This window comes from Gigantopelta aegis, chromosome 14 (genome assembly GCF_016097555.1).
Source record: "Gigantopelta aegis isolate Gae_Host chromosome 14, Gae_host_genome, whole genome shotgun sequence".
Taxonomy (NCBI): Eukaryota; Metazoa; Mollusca; class Gastropoda; order Neomphalida; family Peltospiridae; genus Gigantopelta; species Gigantopelta aegis.
Genome location: NC_054712.1, coordinates 18,372,580 through 18,399,228, shown reverse-complemented (window position 1 = coordinate 18,399,228; position 26,649 = coordinate 18,372,580). Strand labels below are relative to the sequence as shown.

Sequence of the window (26,649 nt, the reverse complement as noted above, 5' to 3'; positions counted from 1 at the left end):
AAGTACATAATACGAAAAAAAGTATTTTAAAAATTTTGCAAAATTCGTAGATGAATCATTAGACAAACTTACTTTTAAACAGGAAGGCATATTTTTCACCTAGACCCCAAAACCCTAAAAATGGACACTAGGTTTGGTTAATTTACAAGCATGTAACAAATGTGGATACAACAGAGTGAAACAAGAGTCTGTGACATTGAAATACCCTTAAAAAAGACTAAAACGCGACTACATAAACTGCTCAATGAAAAAAAATATAACTTCGGTTGGATAATCTAAACAATAAAATATAAGTAATGTTTGATTTCAGTGATCATAAACGGCTCTAATGGTGAAAAATATGCCTTAGTGTTTAAAAACTAGGGTCTGTCCTTTTAAGTACGTGATTAATCAATAAAGATATTAATTTGTAACAATTATAGCTAAATCGTTTGAGATACGTGATTAATATTAATTTTTTTTACAACAGTCGTAGCTGAATCGTTAAGTATGTGATTAATCTATAATAAAAAAAATTGAATGTAACCGCTGTAGGTACATGATTCATGAATTAGAAATACATTTATACAGTGATAGCTAAATCGTTATGTACATGATTAATTAATTAAAGAAGAAAGAATTTGTAACACTTGAACTGAATCGTTGAATATATACTTTATCAATAAAAAGACAAATTAATGTACATTGTAAACAACATTACAGTGTGTAGCAACAAAAACTCTACAGCCATATACAGAGCTTCTAGAACGTTTTTAGACATTTAACACTGTTATGTTTTCAGTGTTAAAAAAAAGCCCACAAAAGCCCACAAAAAACAAGGGCCTTATGTTTCTAAAATAGTAAATGCAATTAAATACAATACAATGCAATACAATTCCAAACCATACAATCTAATACTTTTTATTTTAAAAAATTGGACCAATTAGTTGTAACGAACTGTTTTTTCTGTAATTCAATAGATTGGTGTTCTCGTGAACTGATAATCAGGAAACATTCCACTCCATGTTCATCGTTAGGGACCGTAACAAAAGTATATTGAAGCCAGAGAGACTAAGTCACTTAGTCTGGGGGGGGAGGGGGTTTATGATTTCAACATCTCCATTTAGTCTTTTTATCACTTTTGGCTTCACTTGCTTTGAACTTGAAAATCATCATACAAACACAACCCAAAAGGCTTCAAAACACTGGCCAAGGTATTTATTGTCGACCTACTGCCCATGCAAACCAGGATATCAAGGTGGCTAGGTTTGTATTACAGTCAACTCTCGTTATAACGGCCATGTTGGTACCACACAGGTCTTGCCGTTGTAACGATCGTAAAGAGTTAGCTCTCTTAGTATGACAAGTGGTTTGGCAATCATGTGTAACACTAATAAATAATAAAGTAATGAAACAAACAAAACAAAAAACAAACAAACAATTGTTGTTATACATCTTGAGCGTGTTTAGGATGATTTTCTTTAATAAGAGTCACTTCTCTTTTTTCACTTATCGAAATTTGCGTGTGGCGTCGTGTCGCGGGTGGGTGTGATATTTTCTCCCAATAAACAGCGCATTAAAACATTTCACGATATATTGTAACTTCTAATTAACAAAAAGAGACTTGACAGGAACAACTCAACTCAACTCTGCATCAAGATATTAACAACAATACAAGTTGTTTAAAAACTCTCTACCTTGCACATCAAGCGCTGGAATAGAGCCGAAAAACGGCAATTGCAACAGCAAAAAAGAAGAGAAAAGAAGCATAAATTATCTTAAATTGCTGGAAAATATGACTTGAAATAGGCCAACTTGGAGCTTATGTCATTGGCGTCTGATGAAAGATACCAATGGGCATATTGTCATTGGATGTATAGTTTAATAGTTACAAAGCCTTTCAGAGTGCCTTGGTTGGCCTCATATCACTGTTTAAAACATTGTTTCACTATGTGCATTCATGAATAAATACTGTTTGTATCTTTTATATTACTACTGTCTTCCTATGGTCTTTTCCAAACCTTGTTTTGCAACGTCAATTTGGATGAAGCCAAAGTCAACTGCCCATTTAGTCTTTTTGAGGGGGGTGGGGGGTCAGAATCAAGACTAAGTGACTTAGTCTCTCTGGCTTCAATATACTTTTGTTACGGTCCCTTACTTGTCTGGGTCTTGTGTCGACATCGGTTGTAGCTTGTAAACCTAAAACCACGCGGACAGACGTCTAAAAAAAAAGTAGCATGACCTTTGACACCTAGATCGATAAACGTGAGTTAACCGATACAAAGGGAGTGACCTCGGCGTCAACGGTAAAAGAAGGCGTGTATATGTTGAAGTTCTGTTTACTTGAAAGTTTTTGCTATATATATGAGGTTGGTGAATAACAAATGGTGACATTTCTGCTTGGGAATGGAGATTTTTCTTTTTTCAACTTTTTTTTTTCGCTCGCCGTCGAGCACCATGGAATAAACTTTTTACTAGCCCTACCGTGAAAAACACTCGTCACGAGCATCGGGCAACCGTATTCTAGAAGTCCCGGTTCTAAAACGTGGCACACAGACGCAGAGCACAAACATTCCATAGCACCAAACCCACCCTCCGTCCCGGTCGGGCTGCTGGTGCTCTCTTACCCCTGCCAGCGCAGGCGGTCCCTTCTCCCACCCACCCCACCCCAACCCTTTCCTGTCCTGTCCTGGACGGAGAAGCCGGCCGAGGCCGGTGCCTGTGCCAATAGGCCTCAGACCACAATTAATTTCGCTATATGTTTCTATATAGCCTTAGTGGCTATAACATTTTTATTAATATCAGCAAGCCCGTGAAGTTTTGTATGTACCTTTGCCTGCATGGGGGACACATACCCTGAAAAGGACAACCCCTGTTGTCCAGCTCTTTCTCCCAGCATATTGGTTTAAACAGACACACCCTCTAAACCAGGCCGGAGTACACCCATTTTACACAAAAAGCACTACTTTTGCATGGGCCGGAATTACCACAAACAAGTCTTCAATGTCAACAAGTTACACATGTTTACAAACTACATGCTATCCCCTGTCACTTCAGTCAAACAGTTGCCACTTCATAGCTGTCTGCCATGAAATAATCACAGTCAAACAGCAGACTACTTGCGCGGTGAAACTTCCGGATTTTGGACAACCAAATGGGAAGATAACTGTAATCTGAGGCCAATAACAGGCGGGCGCTAAAACAGCTTGCTCTGAATATGCCCGTTAAACCCTATGACCTGACCTGACCTGACCTGACCTGCAGAGCACAGAAAGGATACTTTGTTATTGTCACAACTCTCTCCTTGGTGATGTAATCCCGAATCGCCTTCTCCGAGAAGGAGGACATCTGGAAGTGTTTGCCTGGAATGTCTGAAAATATTATAATACACATGTAGGCTATGTCAAACTTTCAATTTTTATTCAGTTCAACTTATTTTCATGGCAAGACGTAGCCCAGTGGTAAAGCGCTCGCTCGATGCGCGGTCGGTCTGGGATTGATCCCCATCGGTGAACCCATTGGGCTACTTCTCGTTCCAGCCGGTGCCTCACAACTGGCATATCAAAAGGCCGTGGTATGTACTACCCTGTCTGTGGGATGGTGCATATAAAAGACCCCTTGCTGCTAATTGAAAAAGAGTAGCCCATGAAGTGACAACAGCGGGTTCCCTCTCTCAATATTTGTGTGGTCCTTAACCATTTGTCTGACGCAATATAACTGTAAATAAAATGTGCTGAGTGCGTCGTTAGATAAAACATTTCGTTTCCTTTCTTTTCCACTGCCCTAAAGCAATAAGTTGATATGTTTGTGTTAGTAAAGTTTAAAGTTTGTTTTGTTTAACGACACCACTAGAGCACATTGATTAATTAATCATCGGCTATTGCATGTCAATTCTGACTTGTAGTCATCAGAGGAAACCCGCTACATCTTTCCATTAATTCAAGTCAAGTCATAGGGTGTAACGTGCACATTCAGAGCAAACTGTTTTAGCGCATGCCTGTCATGGGCACTGGTACAGGATAGGATGAAGAAGGGTTGGGGAGGGAGGGAGAGGGGACCACCCGTTCTTGTAGGTGAGCACCAGCAGCCCAACCGAGGTAACAGGCGGGGGGGGGGGGGGGCCTTCCGTTAGCAGCAAGGGATCTTTTATATGCACTTTTCCACAGACAGGAAAGCACATACCACGGTTTTTGACAAGTTGTGCTGCACTAGTTGGAATGAGAAAAAAAAACCAATCAGTTGAATGGATCCACCGAGGTAGTTTGATCCTGCGACGCAAGCTCCTCAGGGGAGCACTCCACCGACTGAGCTAAATCCCGCCCATTTTGTGCCAGTAACTCACTTTCTTGCACGAAAGGCACTGCTTGGCAGTATATGACAAGATCAGATAACTCTTTGGCTCGTTTCTGTCGAGTCTCGGCAACCGATTGATTCTTAGTCTGCAAAGAAGAAAAAAATATCATCAACACAACAATTGTATGTATTACGTAGTCTGGATAATTCATTATTTTGGACATCAGTATGGCGCGATGGGGTGGGTGGAGGGCATGAATTTGTTCAACGACACCACTAGAGTACATTAATTTATTAATCAGCCGCTAATGGATGTCAAACATTCGGTAATTGCGACGTATAATCTTGAGAAGTAACCTGCTACAGTTTTCCATTATCAGCAAGGGATCTCTTATATTCACCATCCCACAGACAGGATAGCACATACCACAGCCTTTGATGTACGAGTCGTGGTGCATTGGCTGCAACGACAAATAGCCCAATGGTCCCACCTATGGGAATCGATCATAAACCGACTGCACATTAAGCGAGGGCCCTACCACTGGGCTACGCCCAGCCCCTGGAGAGCATGACTAAAAGTGATTAATATTGATTGTGGGTTTTGAATGGAATATGACATAAACCATAAAACGTTCAAATATGTTTGCATTGACCTTCACTTGTTTCCAATAAAAAAATTAAAATATATTTTATGCAATTTGTTTTTCAATGTACATGTACGTGTAATATCTGGTTTAAAGTTCGTTAATAAGCTCTTCGAGTTTTGTTTTTCTTTGGTGCTTGTGTGTGTGTGTGTGTGTGTGTGTGTGTGTTTGTTTGTGTGTGTGTGAGTGTGTGTGTGTGTCTGTGTGTGTGTGTGTCTGTGTGTGTCTGTCTGTGTGTGTGTGTGTGTGTCTGTGTCATATCGATATGACGTCATACTACATGACCGCTACACTATTGACGATATTGATATGATGTCATGCTACATGACCTCTACACTATGGATGACATCGATACGACATCATGCTATGATATGGTCATGTCGATATGACGTCATGCTACAGGACCTCTACACTATGGACGATATCGCTATGACGTCATGCTATGATATGATGGTATCGCTATGACGTCATGCTACAGGACCTCACCTGTTGCGTGTGCGCCACAGTGGTGTCCATGATGACCTCAATCCACTCCTTGAGGTCCTCCCTGGTATCACATGACAACAGCAGGGGATCGCTCGTCACTCGGTTATACAGCTTGAACACGAACACCTGGTCTCCCTGGCGCTGACTCGGCTCTGTAATGACGTAAAGTGGGACAGGCTAAACAATGGCATTGCTTTGATTTACTATAGAAACAGGGCAGGGACGGGATCTGATAGGCATTTGTCAAATACATAAAGGAAGTGTGGATGTTGCAAAAAAACAAACAAACACACCACATACACGAAAATGTGCCCTTTTTGTAGTGATTATTCAACATTCGATCGCATAATCGAATCATTGATTGGATGACTCTACCAAATTGATGACACACACACAGGCAGACAGACACACACAGACACACACACATAAACATACACATACACACACACAACACACACATAAACACATAGACACATACACACATAGACACATACACACACAGACACACACACATACACAACACACATACACAAAACACACACACATACATACACACATAGACACACACACACACACACACATACATGCACACACACACATGCACACACACAGACACACACACACAACACACACACACAGAGAGACACACACACACACACACCAGACAGACACACACACAGGCAGCAGACACACACATACAGACACACACGCATACACACACACACACACACAAACATACACATAAGCATACACACACAACACACACATACACATAGACACATACACACAGACACATACAAATACACAACACAACACACATACACACAACACACACACACATAGACACACACACACACACATGCACACACACAACACACACACACACACATAGAGTCACACACACACACAGGCAGACAGACATACACACATACACACACATACACACACACACACACAAACATACACATACACAACACACACACATACACATAGACACATACACACACAGACACAAACACACAAACACACACACACACACACACACACACACACACACAAACAAACACACACACGCACACACACAAACACACACACACACACACAAACACACACACACACAAACACACACATACACACAAACACACACACACACACGCAAACACACACACACATACATACACACAAACAACACACACACACACACAAACACACACACACACACACACACACACACACACACACACACACACACACACACACACACACACACACACACACACACACAACACATACACACACACACACACACACACACACACACACACACACACACAACACACACACATACACAAACACACACACAATACACAAACACATACACAAAACACACACAAACAATACACATACACAAACACAAACACACACACAAAACAAAACAAAAAGTGACAGGTGTTCTGGCGCAAATCAGAACTCGTGCCCAGGATGGACGTGCCTGACAATTTAATTCATGGAAATGGGCATGTTATTGATAGTTGGTGATGAATGTATACAGACTGGTGGTCTAAGTTTTATACCAAAGGTTGTAGGATCGAATCATAGCGTAGCCACTATATTATAGTGTTTTTAAAATAAAATTTAATTTACGAAAATTGAAATTAAATTGTGATTGTGTCCAACCATCTGGTACGTGGATGCCCTCCTATGGTAGTTTTTACAGTATGGCTGATAATCAGAAAATACCATTATAAACATATATATGTCAAATTCATTTCATGCAATTACAGTTCAAGCACGCTGTCCTAGGCACACATCTCAGCTGTATGGCCTTCCGGTCCATGACAGTGACTAGGTGGTTTAGTGGTTAGTGAGAGAGGTCGGCGGATCGACCCACTGAGTCATTGAAACTCGCTTTGTGTTTAATCAAATCAAACTGTTTCATAGAAAACCCAATACCTAACAGCCTCAAGTCGGTTTAAAACCTATCAGACAAAACCAAATATGTATATAGCGCAGGCACACACTGCACGACAAACACAAATCAAACAGATTTGCACTTATATTAAAAGTTATAATTTTGATAGAGTTCAATGTGCAACATTTCGCAAACAAATTGCAAACTGACTTTGTAGCATATAGCTGTATTTATTGCGAACAGTAGTTTTTAACTGAGATGAACGATTTCCCGATTCCGGATTTTTAATGGTTTGTACAATGTTTCTGGAATTTCCGCTGTTTGTCTAAAATGTTGAGTATTCTCCTTCCAAAACTTGCGATATAGTTTTGGCTGATATTTTGCATACATTCTGAATTGAATGTTGCCAATATAGACCATTGTACAACCCTAACCCTAGGTCCAGTCTCGATAGAGTAACACCTCTTTATTGGTAACTTGTACAGTTCAATTTCAATTATTTAAGACTTTAACGATTTGTACAGTTCAATTTCAATTATTTAAGACTTTAACGATTTATACAGTTCAATTTCAATTATTTAAGACTTTAACGACCTGTACAGTTCAATTTCAATTATTTAAGACTTTAACGATTTGTACAGTTCAATTTCAATTATTTAAGACTTTAACGATTTAAAAAGTTCAATTTCAGTTATTTGAGACTTTAACGATTTGGTACAGTTCAATTTCAATTATTTCAGACTTAACTCTCATTGCCAGGTAACATACCAACTCTGCACTCAGCTAGCGGGAGTACGTGGGTACTGGTGTCTGCTGCCTCATCGGGCTGTATCACCTCGACGTAATTGGCAGGAAAATACATCTGTTTCTGTTCGCCATGATCGCCCAACCACCTGGAAGTATAAACAAAATTAGCACTGTGCTTTTCTGAGGTGGGACGTAGTTCTGTGATAACGTGTTCGCCTGATGCGCGGTCGGTCTAGGATCGATCCCCGTCGGTGAACACATTGGCTATTTTTCGTTACAGCTAGTGCGCCAAATGTCGTGGTATGTGATATCCTGTCTGTTTGATGGTGCATATAAAAGATTTCTTGCTACTAATGTAGCGGGTTTCCTCTCTAAGACTAAATGTCAAACTTACCAAATGCTTGACATCCCATAACCGATGATTAATAAATCAATGTGCTCTAGTGGTGTCGTTAAACAAAACAAACTTTAACTTTGCCTTTCAGTTTATGTAGCACACACTTCCTGCCATCTCCGACTATCATGTTAACTATGGAAGTATGTGGTTATTTACAAAATGATTCTATATTACTATTTTATGAATAATGGTTACTGGATTTTGCCTCAAGTTCTGGAAGAACTAACAAATCGACAGATACGATGGTGAAGATTTTACTAACAGAGTAGCTTGCGATTTGGTGATTATTCATGTGCACGTATCTTCCTTCGGGGATATAAAGTGACTTCCCGCTCTTACATTTATAACCATAATTTTTTGAAAAGGATTACATTTGTAGGTTGACAGATATACGAAGGGTTATTATCAGAACATATAGCTTTCGAAAACAGAATTCATGTCAGTGATATACATATATATATAATAATATATATATATATATATACTAGTATATATATATATATATATATATATATATATATATATAGAGAGAGAGAGAGAGAGAGAGAGAGAGAGAGAGAGAGAGAGAGAGAGAGAGAGAGAGAGAGAGAGAGATTATTACCAGTGTTTTTCGGTATCTTATACACACACACACACACACACACACACACACACATATATATATATATATGACAATGAAAATCAACCTTTAAGTGTTTACTAGATAGGGGCGGGATGTAGCCCAGTAGTAAAGCGTTTCCTTCATGCGCGGTTGGTCTAGGATCGATCCCCGTTAGTGAAACCATTGGGCTATTCCTGCAAGTACTCCACAACTGGTGTAACAAAGGCTGTGGTATGTACTATCTTGTCTGTGGGATGGTGCATATAAAAGATCCCTTGCTGCTACTCGAAAAGAGTAGCCTATGAAATGGCGACAGCGGGTTCCCTCTCTCAATATACGTGTGGTCCTTAACCATATGTCTGACGCCATATAACCGTAAATACACTGTGTTGAGAGCGTCGTAAAGTAAAACATTTCCTTCCTTCCTGGTTTACCAAATACTACTCACCATGACTGGTCATCTTGAAATACATTGGTTATCACTGCCCCCCTCTTGAACGACAGCTGGTCACTCTCCTGTGCATGGAAGTCGTATAACGCTCGAACAGAAACCTGGCATAGCAACCGTTAATGAATAATATCATGCGATATGCGAACAAGAGCAAACAATACGCAAACTGTATCACTTATAGAACACTGACAATATGAAAAGTATATTTCTTACACACACGTTGGTGGTTCTAAATGACCAAATCAAATCCTATTGCCGATAATGTTAACATTTACTAATAAAACTGATATAAGCAGCGTATCAAAACACCCATAAAGTACAGCAATAGAAAGTGTGGCACCTCACATCTAATCTACCTGCAAGAAAATGGGGGTTCACTTATCATTTAAGAGAATTAAATAATGTTTTTAATAGCAACCGTCATTTTTGCTGAAAATTGCAGTTCCATTTTTGGGGGTACCCCGCATTAGTTCCAACCTCTGGTATATACGGCATAACAACTGTATAACAAATAAAAGTGTATTTATTTATTGTCAATGGATAATAGTATTTGCACAAATAATCAATGTCACATATTACTCCCAATAACACCCACAGCTGTTTTACTCCGTAAATATTTGACACGGAACTCTCTTCTTTGGTACTATGCAACCTGGTGAGAACATCATGCGTTATTTTAATAACACATGGGTTGTTTACACACGCACTTGTGTTAACAATTTCAAGACATACGACTGGCTGCTCCTAGGTGATGACCAGGTCACCAGTGCCATGCATCCAATGAAAAGCAACACGGTGGAAATAGATTACACTGTGCCATATATTTACCCTGACAATCATGTGTCTGTGGCGCGTAAGTTAGCTACAAGTGCAACGGCTGTAAATAACATTTTGTCGAAAAAGATGTTACAGTTTGCTTAAAACCTGGTTATTATAGGATATATAAGAAATAGAATAATACATTCGTGTCCGTTAGATACCATTTATCTCACAACTCGTTGTTTAAAAACGTATTAAACTCGCTTTCGCTCGTGAGATAAATGGTATCTAACGGCCACTCATGTATTATTCTCTATATCGCTTATAAAACACTAAAAATATGCAAACTGTATATCTCTTATAAAATACTGACAATATGCAAACTATATATCACTTATAGAACACTGACAATATGAAAACGTATTATTTTCTTCTCTTCTCCACCGATATGATTACTTTGTTATTTAGGTAGTACAATAGCAAATAGCATCACAAGGAGTCAATCGTTAAATAGTCTCTGTTAGTCGATAATATCTTTAAAAGTAAAGCAAACTCAGGAATGTCCCTTTAATGTAACACATATTTAAGAAGATACTAAGTGGTTAATAAATTGTTGCTTGGTGGTGGACTCTAATTAATACATACCGTTGGTCGGGCTGTTAGACTGTTCACTTCGCAGTACATGTTGCTGGCGTATGTAACGCAGTCCTACAACAACAAGAATACTATTTGGAATTAGCAATTAGTGGAGGGAGGAAATGTTTTATTTAACGACGCCACTCAACACATTTTATTTACGGTTATGTGGCGTCAGACATATGGTTAAGGACCACACATATATTAAGAGAGGAAACCCCCTGTCGCCACTTCATGGGCTACTCTTCTCGATTAGCAACAAGGATCTTTTATATGCACCATCACACAGACAGGATAGTACATACCACGGACCTTTGTTACACCAGTTGTGGAGCACTGGCTGGGACGAGAAATAGCCCAATGGGTCCACCAACGGGGATTGATCCTAGACCGACCGCAAATCAAGCGAACGCTTTACCACTGGGCTACGTCCCGCCCCTTAGCAATTAGTGGAGTCATTTCATAGAGAGATTACCCTTCAAAAACAAACAATAAAAAGAGTTGTATTGCAACAAGAACATTCAGTCAAAATCACTACCCCAGTCTAGCTTCGTCGTCATTTAACAAGTCCCCTTCATAGTCCATTCCTTGACGTGGTGAGGGGGCTTGCATGTATGTCTCAGTGACCTACAGAGCTATGCCAGCAGGAGCTTTGGCTTCTGTTAGGGACACCCAAGCTGGACTGGTCAATGGGTAGAGGCTAGACTGATATGGACTAAGGGTGAGGTAACCCTTACAGAAACCTCGAGTGCTGAAGTCAGAGGTATTGGGCCGCACGGCGCACTCTAATAGACCACAATACGATGCATCAACAGCTATTATGACTACACTGTAGTCAACAAGCGAACGAAAAGAAGAAGAAGAAGAAGAAGATTGAACAAGTTTGGGTTTCTTCTAAAGCAAAACACAAACACAAACTACAACAGTTACTACACCTTTATAATACACTGAGTGTTTTTTACTATTTACGGATACCATCTTGATTCAAACTGTTTAAATGTTGTTTAAATTTACAGCTATGTAATATAAGTCGTCATGTATATTGTATCTATATAGACGAGGGCCTCGTAAGTTGTCAAACTTGTGCCCGATTCTTTTGTTCTTTGTTTTCAATCGTGGTCGTGAACTCTATTAACGTGCCCCTTCACCCTTATAGTTTCGGGCACGTCCCTCACGGGCCACAAGACTCTGTCATGACCAGTGATGTGGCCTGAAACGGATTAATTTACTTTAATGGGTCAATTTGGATAATTTATAAAATGGGAGGTGGGAATCTAAACTTTCCAGCGCCAGTCAAAATGTTTATTTAAATGTTATGGTGATTTATTCTAAAAACATAATTAGTAAGCGCAAATTTAGAACAGGCTAATCCAAAACAAATAAATTTTTACATTTAAATTTATGCTATCATGCATTACGTCCTGTGGAGGAAAAGGTTAAATCTATTGTAATATTATTCATTAATTCATTCTCTTCTTTTTTTTCTCTTTTTTTTCAAAATTTACTTGATTATAAAAGAGAATTTTAAATTTTAAAATGGGGAGGAGATGATCGTATATCAACAGACAGCCCAGATAGCCGAGTTGTATGACCAGAACAGCATGCTTATTTAAATATAAATTTTACAAGTACGAAAATCAAGTTAAAATTTAAAAACTAGAAAAAAAGAGAGTATTTCGCTACAGAATCTGTATTATGAGTACTATCTGAGCCCAGTGAGTATTTATAGGATATTAAACGAGCTTCTATTTAGTATCATGTTTATGTCCCGAGTGAAATAATTTTCAGTTGTCACAAGCTTTAGCGAGTGACAACGAAACTTATTTCACGATGGACATAAACATGATTCGAAATGGCAGCGAGTTTAATATCCTACTTATTACCCATAATCGATCTTAATTAAATCAGTCAACTCATTTGGTTGGCGTTTCTGTAAGGTTGTAGTGCGCCAATTGATGACGTCATCGTGTGACGTCGAAGTGTTACGTCCCAGTCGGCGTTCTAGTGGGATGTATCACTTTGATATGTACTAATATATTTTTAACCACATGGATAATAAAGTGTTTAAGGTGATACTGACGTCATCATGTTCCTCTGTAGATAGAATTCTTTCCGCTGGCTTGCCGAGCTTCATCCTCTTGTAAAGCGGACACTTCTGGAAGTACTGCACGAGCTTGTCGAGTGACACGAACCGGTACGGCCCGATCTCGTAGAACTGACCTGGCTTGTAGATGCGGAAATGACGAATCGTCCGATGATACCTGCATCACAGATGAAAGGAAAGGAAAATGTTTTATTTAAAGACGCACTCAACACATTTTATTTACGGTTATATGGCGTCGGACATATGGTTAAGGACCACACAGATATTAAGTGAGGAAGGAAATGTTTTATTTAATGACGCACTCAACACATTTTATTAACGGTTATATGGCGTCGGACATATGGTTAAGGACCACACAGATCTTGAGAGAGAAAAACCGCTGTCGCCACTTCATGGGCTACTCTTTTCGATTAGCAGCAAAAGGTCTTTTAAATGCACCATCCCACATACAGGATTGTATGTACCACGGCCTTTAAAAATTGTTACGCAAGTACATACCAAGGTCTTTGTTACACCAGTTGTGGAACACTGGCTGGAACGAGAAATAGCAGCAAGGGATCTTTTATATGCACCATCCCACAGACAGGATAGCACATACCAAGGTCTTTGTTACACCAGTTGAGGAAACCCGCTGTCGCCACTTCATAGGCTACTCTTCTCGATTAGCAGCAAGGATCTTTTATATGCACCATCCCACAGACAGGATAGTACGTACCATGGCCTTTGTTACACCAGCACTGGCTGGAACGAGAAATGGGCCCACCGACGGGAATCGATCCTAGATCGATCGCGCATCAGGCGAGCGCTGTACCACTGAGCTAAGTCCCGCCCCCGAATCAGAGATTAACGTCTTAAAAAGAATGTGCTTTAAAAAAACGCAGGCATCGGAAGCATGGAGGAACCGGCCTTGGTGGTTAAGCCATCGGACATAAGGCTGGTAGGTATTGGGTTCACAGCCCAGTACCGGCTCCCACCTAGAGTGAGGTTTAACGACTCTGTGGGTAGGTGTAAGGCCACTACACAAACTTCTCTTTCACTAACCACTAACCCACTGTCCTGGACAGACAGTCCATATAGCTGAGGCGTGCGTGCTTGAACCTTAATTGGATATAAGCACGAAAATATGTTGAAATGAAATGGAGAAGGGGAGCGACACGGGGTCAGCTGTCCCAAATCTAAAGAATTCCATGAAATTAAATATCTCAGCCGCAATGTTGATGATAGTTGCATCCAAAGATGTTCATGTTACTGTATGTTTAAAACACAAACAAAACAAAACACAAACAAACAAAACAAAACAAAAATAAATACTTTTATCATACAGTGTTATGTTTATCACATATCGAACAGAGTGTGGTTTCAAGTCAAGTACCTGAAGGACATAGATAGCGAGTTAAAGGAACTGTATTCACCCATGCTGTGTGTCGGATGATACTACTGGGTGAGTTTTAACAAAGTGCTCATCTGAAGGACAGAGACAGCGAGTTGTTAAAGGAACTGTATTCACCCATGCTGTGTGTCTGATACTACAGCTGGGTGAGTTTTAACAAGGTGCTTACCTGAAGGACAGTGACAGCTAGTTGTTAAAGGAACTGTATTCACCCATGATGTGTGTCTAATACTACAACTGGGTGAGTTTTAACAAGGTGCTTACCTGAAGGACAGAGACAACGAGTTGTCGAACGAACTGCGGATCAGAAACCTGCCGTCTTCCGGAATTCCTGACAGAATCAGCTCAGCCTTGTCTCGACTGCAGTTCGGAAAGAACCACCTACAGACACGAAACAATATCTTCCTTATACAAAGCACTTCATTGACTTTACGAAAAGAATTTTGTTGAAATATCAAGATACAGAAATGATTTGAGACATTTGTAAGGCATATTTCGTTGGTGAGTTTCAGACAGTGGCGTTATCTGTGGTGCAGTACGTCAGAATTTAAAATCCATACAGACACCATGCCAATACCACCAAAATATATCAGAAGTGTCAATGGCACAAACATCACACTGTCAGCAATGTGCATGTATCACAGCTTGGAGTCGGCTCCTTGTGCTCCTAGTAAGCATCTCAATCTAGACCTGGACCCGTGTTTATCAATCTCCAATGATTTCACACTCATACAATTTGCATGGTGTTGTCATGACATTACTGCTTCAGACTCTTATTAGACTCTCGAGGCTAGACTCTAAAAGCTTTATGAGTACCAGGCCTGGTAACGTCTTAAAAGTTTTAAAACATCATGGCAACCTATACAATTGCATGCGTGTGACGTCATTAAAGATCTGAGTTTTGATATAAAAAACAAAAACAAAAAAACATCTTGGGGCCATATATGAACATGAAGGTCCATTGTCTTTTCTGTTTATATTTTGTTTTTTTGTCTCCCTTTTCCCCATTTCTTTTAGACGCCACAAACATGTATCATAGATAATAACAACATTTTGGGGGATGGTAAAAGATCACAAACATATTTAAGGTGATGATAATGAACTGAACGGTGAAGTCGCAGCATTGTTTCCAAATTCCCATCCGTTACTACGTGTACTGAGTGCTGATGTTGAATGTGAAGTACATGTATGTCATAACAGTATTGTGTCGACTTACGGCTTGTCGAGTGTCCTGTCGACCGGGTGGGTGAGTTTCACCAGGACATTAGGGAAATGGATGGGGTGCTGCGTGTAGTAGTGTATGAGTTCGGGGATAGTTCGGAACGCGTCATTGTCCCCCAGCGTGTACCGTCCATCGTCCGTCTCCTTGATGCGGCAGTGGTTCACTTTGTTATTCAGGCTGGAAACACAAAATAAATAGCAATGCTCAATATGATAATATATTAAACAGCAATGCTCAATATAGTAATATATTAAATACCAATGCTCAATATGGTAATATATTAAATACCAATGCTCAATATGGTAATATATTAAATAACAATAGTCAGCATGGTAATATATTAAATAACAATACTCAGCATGGTAATATATTAAATATCTCAATTTGGTAATATATTAAATACCAATGCTCAGTGTGGTAATATATTAAATACCAAATGCTCAGCATGATAATATATTAAATACCAATGCTGAATATGGTAATATATTAAATACTAATGCTCAGTATGGTAATATATTAAATACCAATGCTCAATATGGTAATATATTAAATAACAATGCTCAGTATGGTAATATATTAAACACCAGTGCTCAATATGGTAATATATTAAATACCACCGTAAATACTCGATAACAAATCGGATGCTGCTGCTATTATTATTTATTAGATGATTGACTCGGGTATTAGTCAATACCCGCTTACTGTTTGTATCATAATGTTATGTATTCGAAAGAGTCAGATAATCATATCTATTTTTAAACTGACGTATATTAATTAATATAATAATAATAATCATTAAACTAATGTCGAAAAACAAAACAAATAAACAGCATTCGCTTTCATTGTAGTTTAATGGATTTTGACAATCATTCAATTTTGAAAAAGCTTAAATACAATGTTTCTTTTAAATGTCAACGCATACACTGATTACACTATTAAACTGCGGTGAAATCCGCACAACCAACCACTAAACCCAATCGTTCGCACAACCACTCGCACCTCAGACAAGATCTCTAGCACTGAGCTATAACACTTCGTACTTACATGAGAGACAGCGTGTACCCTGCCCCTTTTCCGCTGTTTCGTACCAGGTATGTCCCGTCACCAGCGTAGTGTGACAGCAACAATTCGTCCGCCTGTTTCTTCCCGGTGGGGAGTTCCCCGTGATACCACGACTCTGTGTCCAGGTATTCCTCGTCACTGTCCAGGTCCTGCCGAGAACATGTACACCATTTGTAGGTCTTTACAGTGACATATCCTAGTTTGTAAAAACTACAAGGTATTTTTTCACTGTTAGTATTAAAGCCATTTTTGATAATTTAACTTACAAGTACTTACATTTTATTATTTACAATATTAATGTTCGAACTCCTGAAGTGGTTCTGGTCATCCACATTTTTGCAATACCCCAAAATACATTTTTCATAATTCTAAAAACGAACGTTCGTCTGAGAAGTAGTGGTTATCCGGTTTAAACACCACAGACATTAGTTTCTTTCGGTTATATCCTTATCCAATTGTTTGTAAATTAACAAAACACTGTCCATTTTCACGGGCTGAAACTAGTGTCTGCATCTTTAAACAGAAGGCCATCGTCAATATATTGCCAAAGTCTTATATAGTAAAGTGCCATAACAAATATATTCCACCTCCTTTTACTAAAAATACAAAATAACAATGAAAAACCAAAAAAAACCCCAAACATTCTACTGTATTAAATTTGATAAAATACATGCATACATACATACATACATACATACAATGTTTTACATACATACATAAACAAAAAATCTACTGTATTAAATTCGATAAAATACATGCATACATACATATATACATACAATGTTTTACATACATACATACATCAATAAGGATTTAATTATCCCCTGCGCCAGTGCGTTAATATCTATGTATGTGACAGTCAACCTCGACATACATACAGCACATACCAGCCAGTGCCAGGTCTGCCCACTGTTTCATGCACGTAAGCGGGATCGACTGCGGAGATTGTAGGCCCCATGCATGTGGTTGAGCTAAAGAGCATGCTTTTTCAGGATGCCTCGATAGCTCTGAACGCATCGTGGCTAGTCTGCAATTTACGGGCGATTCGGTGCCACAGGTTCGAGTCCCAGCCAGAAAGGATTTAATTATCCCCTGCGCCAGTGCGTAAATATGTATGTAACAGTCAACTTCGACATACATACAGTATATAGATATTCATACATCAATACATACATACATACATACACATACATACATATATCAATACATACATCAATACATCATATCGACAGTTTTATCCCTAATAACCGTCCAAATGTCCGTCTAGCTCTCTTACAGTCAAAGTACTGGGGCTAACATGATGCGTGTGTATAGTTTAAAAATATATATATATATATCACTGATTAGTAGAACACACTTCATATTCCACGGGCTCGTCTTCTTCCATTTCCTCGTGGGCCTCCTGCAGTGTGTAGAGCAGCTCGGACTCGGTCAACACAAACGTGTACGGTGTCCACACTGACGCCGACTGAAACAGGAAAACCACAGCAGTAAAGTCGTCTCGTGTGTCCCGGCATGTATCCTTCTTATTGCAGAGTACACAAGCAAAACGGTACACTTTATATTGGTGATTCGTGAAAAGTAGAAATGTGTGGGGTTTGTTTTGGGTTTTTTGTTGTTGGTGGGTTTTTTAAAGCTGAAATTTGATTTGGTTTAACGGCATAACTGCAGCACACTGTTTAATTAATTAAATATCGATTGTTGGATGTCAAACATTTGGTAATTCTGACACGTTCATAACTGGCTTTGTCTTAAGTCCAAAATAAGTTTTAACGTTTAAAGAATTCTGGAAAATTTAGTAAGAAAGCATTTTGAATGAAAGCAAAAGCGAAATAAGGGACTACTCTCATTTGCAAATCAAAACAAAGCGAAATAAGGGAGACTACTCTCATTTGTAAATCAAAACAAAGCGAAATAAGGGAGATTACTCTCATTTGTAAATCAAAACAAAGCGAAATAAGGGAGACTACTCTCATTTTCACAAAAAGTAAGTTTGCATAACCTTTTCTGGTTGTCAGCCCTTAGTATGAAGATGCAGTTCGAGTTGGGATTCGAAACCATGGTCGTCTAAGTTCCTCTGGAATATTTTGTTGAAATTTGACATGTTCATGACGAACACCACATTTCATATCAATTGTCAGATTGGTAAAAGTTTACTGTGAGAGAGCACGACTTCCACAATTGTTAAATTACCATTGTAAAAATGTCCAAGTAACTGTATGTTAATACTCCGATTGCCATAAATGAAAATTTGGTTTGTTTAATGACACCACTAGAGCACATTGATATATTAATCATCGGCTGTTGGATGTCAAACATTTGGTAATTTTGACATATAGTCTTAGAGAGGAAACCTGCTACGTTTTTTCATTAGCAGCAAGGGATCTTTAATATGCACCATCCCACGGACAGGATAGCACATACCACGGCCTTTGACATACCAGTCGTGGTGAACTGCCTGGAATGAGAGATAGCCCAATGAGCCCATCGACAGGAATTGATCCCAGCCGACTGTGCATCATGCGAGTGCTTTACGCCCCGCCCCGAAAGAACTGTATGTTAATACTCCGATTGCCAGAGATGAAACCATGCTCTAGATCTACCACACTAAATAAAACATACCTTATTGGCTGACTCCATCACGTACATAATTCCACTTTTTATGATTGCACCGCCTGCAATATTCCAACAAAGGATTATTATACATGTAACAATTACGGAAATGTTTTAGTTAACGACGCACTCAACACATTTTATGTACGGTTATGTGGCGTCAGACATATGGTTAAGGACCACACAGATATATAGAGAGAAAACCCGCTGTCGCTACTTTATGGACTACTCTTTTCCGATTAGCAGCAAGGGATCTTTTATATGCACCATCCCCCAGATAGGATAGTACATAACACGGCCTTTGTTACATCAGTTGTGGAGCACTGATAGGAACAAGAAATAGCCCAATGGGGCCACAGACGGGGATCGATCCTAAACAGACCACACATCAAGCGAGCGCTTTACCACTGGGCAACGTCTCGCCCCTATATACTCAACAAAGTTAAATAAGGGCCAGTAAATGTTTTCGGCATCTTTCTTTATATTTGGTAGAAAACACGAAACCCACACCATGTACATGATTTGTATGTGCATCACTGGTCACAATTTTCCCCGTCGGTGGTCCCATTGGGCTATTTCTCATTGCAGCCAGTGCATCACGACTGGTATATCAAAGTCCGTGGTATGTGCTATCTTGTCTGTGGGATGGCGCATATAAAATATATCTTGCTACTAATGAGAAAAAAAATGTAGCGGGTTTCCTCTCCATGACTGTCAAAATGACCATATGTTTGACACCCAATAGCTGATGATTAATAAATCAATGTGCTATAGTGGTGTATTTACACAAACGTTTTTTAAACAAACAAACTTTGGTTACAATTTACTCATCAAACAACATTTAGAAATCATCTGTCAATAAAACTTGCTCACTATAACACCAGCAAAATCCGATCTAAACGTCTACTGATCCATGATTAATTTTGCAGAGTGTAGAAATTAATTACGGTCAGCAACAGGATGATACACACAACTGTTAAATGTCCACTGCGCTCTGCCATGTGCAGCCTGGTTAATCTATCTAGTCTCGGGAGTGGCAATCCTCTCACAGGCGAGGTTGGAGTGATGTATGGTTTGGAAAGGGGCAGTCCTCTAACAGGCGAGGTTGGAGTGATGTATGGTTTGGAAAGGGACAGTCCTCTAACAGGCGAGGTTGGAGTGACGTATGGTTTGGAAAGGGGCAGTCCTCTAACAGGCGAGGTTGGAGTGATGTATGGTTTGGAAAGGGGCAGTCCTCTAACAGGCGAGGTTGGAGTGGTGTATGGTTTGGAAAGTGGCAGTCCTCTAACAGGCGAGGTTGGAGTGATGTATGGTTTGGAAAGTGGCAGTCCTCCCACAGGCGCGGTTGGAGGTGATGTATGTTTTGGAAAGTGAGTCCTCTATCAGGCGAGGTTGGAGTGGTGTATGGTTTGGAAAGTGGCAGTCCTCTAACAGGCGAGGTCGGAGTGGTGTATGGTTTGGAAAGTGGCAGTCCTCTAACAGGCGAGGTCGGAGTGGTGTATGGTTTGGAAAGTGGCAGTCCTCTAACAGGCGAGGTCGGAGTGATGTATGGTTTGGAAAGTGGCAGGCCTCTAACAGGCGAGGTCGGAGTGGTGTATGGTTTGGAAAGTGGCAGTCCTCTAACAGGCGAGGTGGGAGTGGTGTATGGTTTGGAAAGTGGCAGTCCTCTAACAGGCGAGGTCGGAGTGGTGTATGGTTTGGAAAGTGGCAGGCCCCCCACAGGCGAGGTTGGAGTGATGTATGGTTTGGAAAGTGACAGTCCTCTAACAGGCGAGGTTGGAGTGGTGTATGGTTTGGAAATTGACAGTCCTCCCACATGCGAGGTTGGAGTTGTGTATGGTTTGGAAAGTGACAGTCCTCCGACAGGCGAGGTTGGAGTGGTGTATGGTTTGGAAAGTGGCAGTCCTCTAACAGGCGAGGTTGGAGTGATGTATGGTTTAGAAAGGGGCAGTCCTCTAACAGGCGAGGTTGGGGTGATGTATGGTTTGGAAAGGGGCAGTCCTCTAACAGGCGAGGTTGGAGTGATGTATGGTTTGGAAAGGGGCAGTCCTCTAACAGGCGAGGTTGGAGTGATGTATGGTTTGGAAAGTGGCAGTCCTCTAACAGGCGAGGTTGGAGTGATGTATGGTTTGGAAAGTGGCAGTCCTCCCACAGGCGCGGTTGGAGGTGATGCATGGTTTGGAAAGTGACAGTCCTCTATCAGGCGAGGTTGGAGTGGTATATGGTTTAGAAAGTGGCAGTCCTCTAACAAGCGAGGACGGAGTGGTGTATGGTTTGGAAAGTGGCAGTCCTCTAACAGGCGAGGTTGGAGTGATGTATGGTTTGGAAAGTGGCAATCTTCCCACAGGCGAGGTTGGAGTGATGTATGGTTTGGAAAGGGGCAGTCCTCTAACAGGCGAGGTTGGAGTGATGTATGGTTTGGAAAGGGGCAGTCCTCTAACAGGCGAGGTTGGAGTGGTGTATGGTTTGGAAAGTGGCAGTCCTCTAACAGGCGAGGTTGGAGTGATGTATTATTTGGAAAGTGGCGGTCCTCCCACAGGAGCGGTTGGAGGTGATGCATGGTTTCGAAAGTGACAGTCCTCTATCAGGCGAGGTTGGAGTGGTATATGGTTTAGAAAGTGGCAGTCCTCTAACAAGCGAGGACGGAGTAGTGTATGGTTTGGAAAGTGGCAGTCCTCTAACAGGCGAGGTTGGAGTGATGTATGGTTTGGAAAGTGGCAGTCCTCCCACAGGCGCGGTTGGAGGTGATGCATGGTTTGGAAAGTGACAGTCCTCTATCAGGCGAGGTTGGAGTGGTATATGGTTTAGAAAGTGGCAGTCCTCTAACAAGCGAGGACGGAGTGGTGTATGGTTTGGAAAGTGGCAGTCCTCTAACAGGCGAGGTTGGAGTGATGTATGGTTTGGAAAGTGGCAATCTTCCCACAGGCGAGGTTGGAGTGGTGTATCGTTTGGAAAGGGGCAGTCCTCTAACAGGCGAGGTTGGAGTGATGTATGGTTTGGAAAGGGGCAGTCCTCTAACAGGCGAGGTTGGAGTGGTGTATGGTTTGGAAAGTGGCAGTCCTCTAACAGGCGAGGTTGGAGTGATGTATGGTTTGGAAAGTGGCAGTCCTCCCACAGGCGCGGTTGGAGGTGATGTATGTTTTGGAAAGTGAGTCCTCTATCAGGCGAGGTTGGAGTGGTGTATGGTTTGGAAAGTGGCAGTCCTCTAACAGGCGAGGTCGGAGTGGTGTATGGTTTGGAAAGTGGCAGTCCTCTAACAGGCGAGGTCGGAGTGATGTATGGTTTGGAAAAGGACAGTCCTCTAACAGGCGAGGTTGGAGTGACGTATGGTTTGGAAAGGGGCAGTCCTCTAACAGGCGAGGTTGGAGTGATGTATGGTTTGGAAAGGGGCAGTCCTCTAACAGGCGAGGTTGGAGTGGTGTATGGTTTGGAAAGTGGCAGTCCTCTAACAGGCGAGGTTGGAGTGATGTATGGTTTGGAAAGTGGCAGTCCTCCCACAGGCGCGGTTGGAGGTGATGTATGGTTTGGAAAGTGGCAGTCCTCTAACAGGCGAGGTTGGAGTGGTGTATGGTTTAGAAAGTGGCAGTCCTCTAACAGGCGAGGTTGGAGTGGTGTATGGTTTGGAAAGTGGCAGTCCTCTAACAGGCGAGGTTGGAGTGATGTATGGTTTGGAAAGTGGCAGTCCTCTAACAGGCGAGGTTGGAGTGATGTATGGTTTGGAAAGTGGCAGTCCTCTAACAGGCGAGGTTGGAGTGATGTATGGTTTGGAAAGTGGCAGTCCTCTAACAGGCGAGGTTGGAGTGATGTATGGTTTGGAAAGTGACAGTCCTCTATCAGGCGAGGTTGGAGTGGTATATGGTTTAGAAAGTGGCAGTCCTCTAACAAGCGAGGTCGGAGTGGTGTATGGTTTGGAAAGTGGCAGTCCTCTAACAGGCGAGGTTGGAGTGATGTATGGTTTGGAAAGTGGCAATCTTCCCACAGGCGAGGTTGGAGTGGTGTATCGTTTGGAAAGGGGCAGTCCTCTAACAGGCGAGGTTGGAGTGATGTATGGTTTGGAAAGGGGCAGTCCTCTAACAGGCGAGGTTGGAGTGGTGTATGGTTTGGAAAGTGGCAGTCCTCTAACAGGCGAGGTTGGAGTGATGTATGGTTTGGAAAGTGGCAGTCCTCCCACAGGCGCGGTTGGAGGTGATGTATGTTTTGGAAAGTGAGTCCTCTATCAGGCGAGGTTGGAGTGGTGTATGGTTTGGAAAGTGGCAGTCCTCTAACAGGCGAGGTTGGAGTGGTGTATGGTTTGGAAAGTGGCAGTCCTCTAACAGGCGAGGTTGGAGTGGTGTATGGTTTGGAAAGTGGCAGTCCTCCCACAGGCGAGGTTGGAGTGATGTATGGTTTGGAGGTTTGGAAAGTGGCAGTCCTCTAACAGGCGAGGTTGGAGTGATGTATGGTTTGGAAAGGGGCAGTCCTCTAACAGGCGAGGTTGGAGTGGTGTATGGTTTGGAAAGTGGCAGTCCTCTAACAGGCGAGGTCGGAGTGGTGTATGGTTTGGAAAGTGGCAGTCCTCTAACAGGCGAGGTTGGAGTGATGTATGGTTTGGAAAGTGGCAGTCCTCTAACAGGCGAGTGGCAGTCCTCTAACAGGCGGTTGGAGTGATGTATGGTTTGGAAAAGGACAGTCCTCTAACAGGCGAGGTTGGAGTGACGTATGGTTTGGAAAGGGGCAGTCCTCTAACAGGCGAGGTTGGAGTGATGTATGGTTTGGAAAGGGGCAGTCCTCTAACAGGCGAGGTTGGAGTGGTGTATGGTTTGGAAAGTGGCAGTCCTCTAACAGGCGAGGTTGGAGTGATGTATTATTTGGAAAGTGGCAGTCCTCCCACAGGCGCGGTTGGAGGTGATGCATGGTTTCGAAAGTGACAGTCCTCTATCAGGCGAGGTTGGAGTGGTATATGGTTTAGAAAGTGGCAGTCCTCTAACAAGCGAGGACGGAGTGGTGTATGGTTTGGAAAGTGGCAGTCCTCTAACAGGCGAGGTTGGAGTGATGTATGGTTTGGAAAGTGGCAGTCCTCTAACAGGCGAGGTTGGAGTGGTGTATGGTTTGGAAAGTGGCAGTCCTCTAACAGGCGAGGTTGGAGTGGTGTATGGTTTGGAAAGTGGCAGTCCTCTAACAGGCGAGGTTGGAGTGGTGTATGGTTTGGAAAGTGGCAGTCCTCTAACAGGCGAGGTTGGAGTGATGTATGGTTTGGAAAGTGGCAGTCCTCCCACAGGCGCGGTTGGAGGTGATGTATGTTTTGGAAAGTGAGTCCTCTATCAGGCGAGGTTGGAGTGGTGTATGGTTTGGAAAGTGGCAGTCCTCTAACAGGCGAGGTCGGAGTGGTGTATGGTTTGGAAAGTGGCAGTCCTCTAACAGGCGAGGTTGGAGTGGTGTATGGTTTGGAAAGTGGCAGTCCTCCCACAGGCGAGGTTGGAGTGGTGTATGGTTTGGAAAGGGGCAGTCCTCTAACAGGCGAGGTTGGAGTGGTGTATGGTTTGGAAAGGGACAGTCCTCTCACAGGCGAGGTTGGAGTGGTGTTTGGTTTCGAAAAGGGCAATCCTCTCACAGGCGAGGTTGGAGTGATGTATGGTTTGGAAAGGGGCAGTCCTCTCACAGTCGAGGTTGGAGTGGTGTATGGTTTGGAAAGTGACAGTCCTCCCACAGGCGAGGTTGGAGTGGTGTATGGTTTGGAAAGTGACAGTCCTCCGACAGGCGAGGTTGGAGTGGTGTATGGTTTGGAACGTGACAGTCCTCCCACAGGCGAGGTTGGAGTGGTGTATGGTTTGGAAAGTGACAGTCCTCCCACAGGCGAGGTTGGAGTGGTGTATGGTTTGGAAAGTGACGGTCCTCTCAGAGGCGAGGTTGGAGTGGTGTATGGTTTGGAAAGTGACAGTCCTCCCACAGGCGCGGTTGGAGTGATGTATGGTTCTGGGAAGTGGCAGTCCTCTTGATCGTGAAACTCTCAGACAGTGACTTGTTCGAACAGTCATGATACTGACAAAACATTCCTTTGATTCAAGTATTGGCTCGAGATGCGATTGTGAAAATGTTAATGTTTTTTTCGTTCAGGTTTACAGAGAATTAAATTGGTCCAGCAATGAAACAGAAGACCGCGATAAAATATTTAAATAACCCAGTAGTTTTGTGTTATTTTATTATTAAATGATAACGATTGTTCATGTTTACATGACCGGAAAATGAGGAGTGCTCTGTCTTAAGGGTTAATGGTCAACCTATATTGATTTTTATTTTTTATTTTTTGTATGTGTAAGTTGATTACCACGCAACTTTGCTGCCTTAAAAAGCAGCCACGCGTGCTGTCAATGATGTATTATTTTTCACACAATTTATTCCTCTAGAAAACAGACACCACTATAACACTTTGATTTATTAATCATCGGATATTGGATGTAAAACGTGGTAACTTTTGCATAAACCTATAGTCTTAGATAGAAACCCTGCTACATGTTTCCATTAGTAGCAAGAGATTTTTTATATGCACCATCCCACAAACAGGACAGCACATACCACATCCTTTGATATAACAGTCGTGGTGCACAGGTTGGATCGAGAAATAAACCCAATGGGCCCACCGACGGGGGTCGATCCCACACCGACCGCGCATCAAGCGAGTTCTTTACCACTGGGCTACGTCTCGCCCTCAAGTATCGTATGCACACAATAAAACTAAACGTTATGGCTGCAGTCAAGACTTGTAATTAAAAAGCTATATGTAAGAAAAACTAATTATGACTACTTACTTTGACCGTCATTGTTACCCTGCAACTTTTTATCCTGAAAACAAATATGTATAATTTAAGGGTGTTTTTAAACTATGTGAGGGGAGGGGGTCTTCAACAAACAATAGCAATACAATTCCACCAGAAAAAAAGGATTAACTTTAGTTGAATGTGCAGTTATGAAGACAACATTTGGAGCACAACAATAACAGGTATCTCCATGAATACATACATTATTCACAGATATAATTTTGCATTTTTATATTATGTTGAGCAATATATTCAATCAGTTGTAGACTGCTTTTGTTATATATATATATATATATATATATATATATATATATATATATATATATATATATATATATATATATATATATATATATATATATATATATATATACTTTGCACAGAATGTGCACAATTAGTAATTTGCACAAAACCAAACAACCTTTATTTACTGATTTTATTTAAATACATACAGTTTTAAAATAGTGCACGATAGAAAATGTAATGTAAAACATGCTACACTCTTGAGAATCGACAAAAGGCTGAAAACGGCGGGTAGTTTTACTTTTCATGATCAAAT

The 26,649-nt window shown here is 41.3% G+C and overlaps 1 protein-coding gene across 1 annotated transcript in view; it reads right to left on the bottom strand.

Moving 5' to 3' along the window:
* Positions 1-26,649, bottom strand: part of LOC121388527 (1-phosphatidylinositol 4,5-bisphosphate phosphodiesterase gamma-1-like) — a 72,650-nt gene that overhangs the window by 15,229 nt on the left and 30,772 nt on the right. Inside the window, exons 14-26 of the mRNA XM_041519895.1 lie at positions 26,082-26,115; positions 19,306-19,358; positions 18,041-18,151; positions 16,666-16,832; positions 15,616-15,798; positions 14,664-14,780; positions 12,986-13,166; positions 10,915-10,977; positions 9,508-9,611; positions 8,083-8,207; positions 5,403-5,554; positions 4,322-4,418; positions 3,260-3,350 (exon numbers count right to left, since the gene is read on the bottom strand). Of these exons, the coding sequence (XP_041375829.1) occupies positions 3,260-3,350; positions 4,322-4,418; positions 5,403-5,554; positions 8,083-8,207; positions 9,508-9,611; positions 10,915-10,977; positions 12,986-13,166; positions 14,664-14,780; positions 15,616-15,798; positions 16,666-16,832; positions 18,041-18,151; positions 19,306-19,358; positions 26,082-26,115 (1,478 nt within the window). The remainder of the gene's footprint in view (positions 1-3,259; positions 3,351-4,321; positions 4,419-5,402; positions 5,555-8,082; positions 8,208-9,507; positions 9,612-10,914; positions 10,978-12,985; positions 13,167-14,663; positions 14,781-15,615; positions 15,799-16,665; positions 16,833-18,040; positions 18,152-19,305; positions 19,359-26,081; positions 26,116-26,649) is intronic.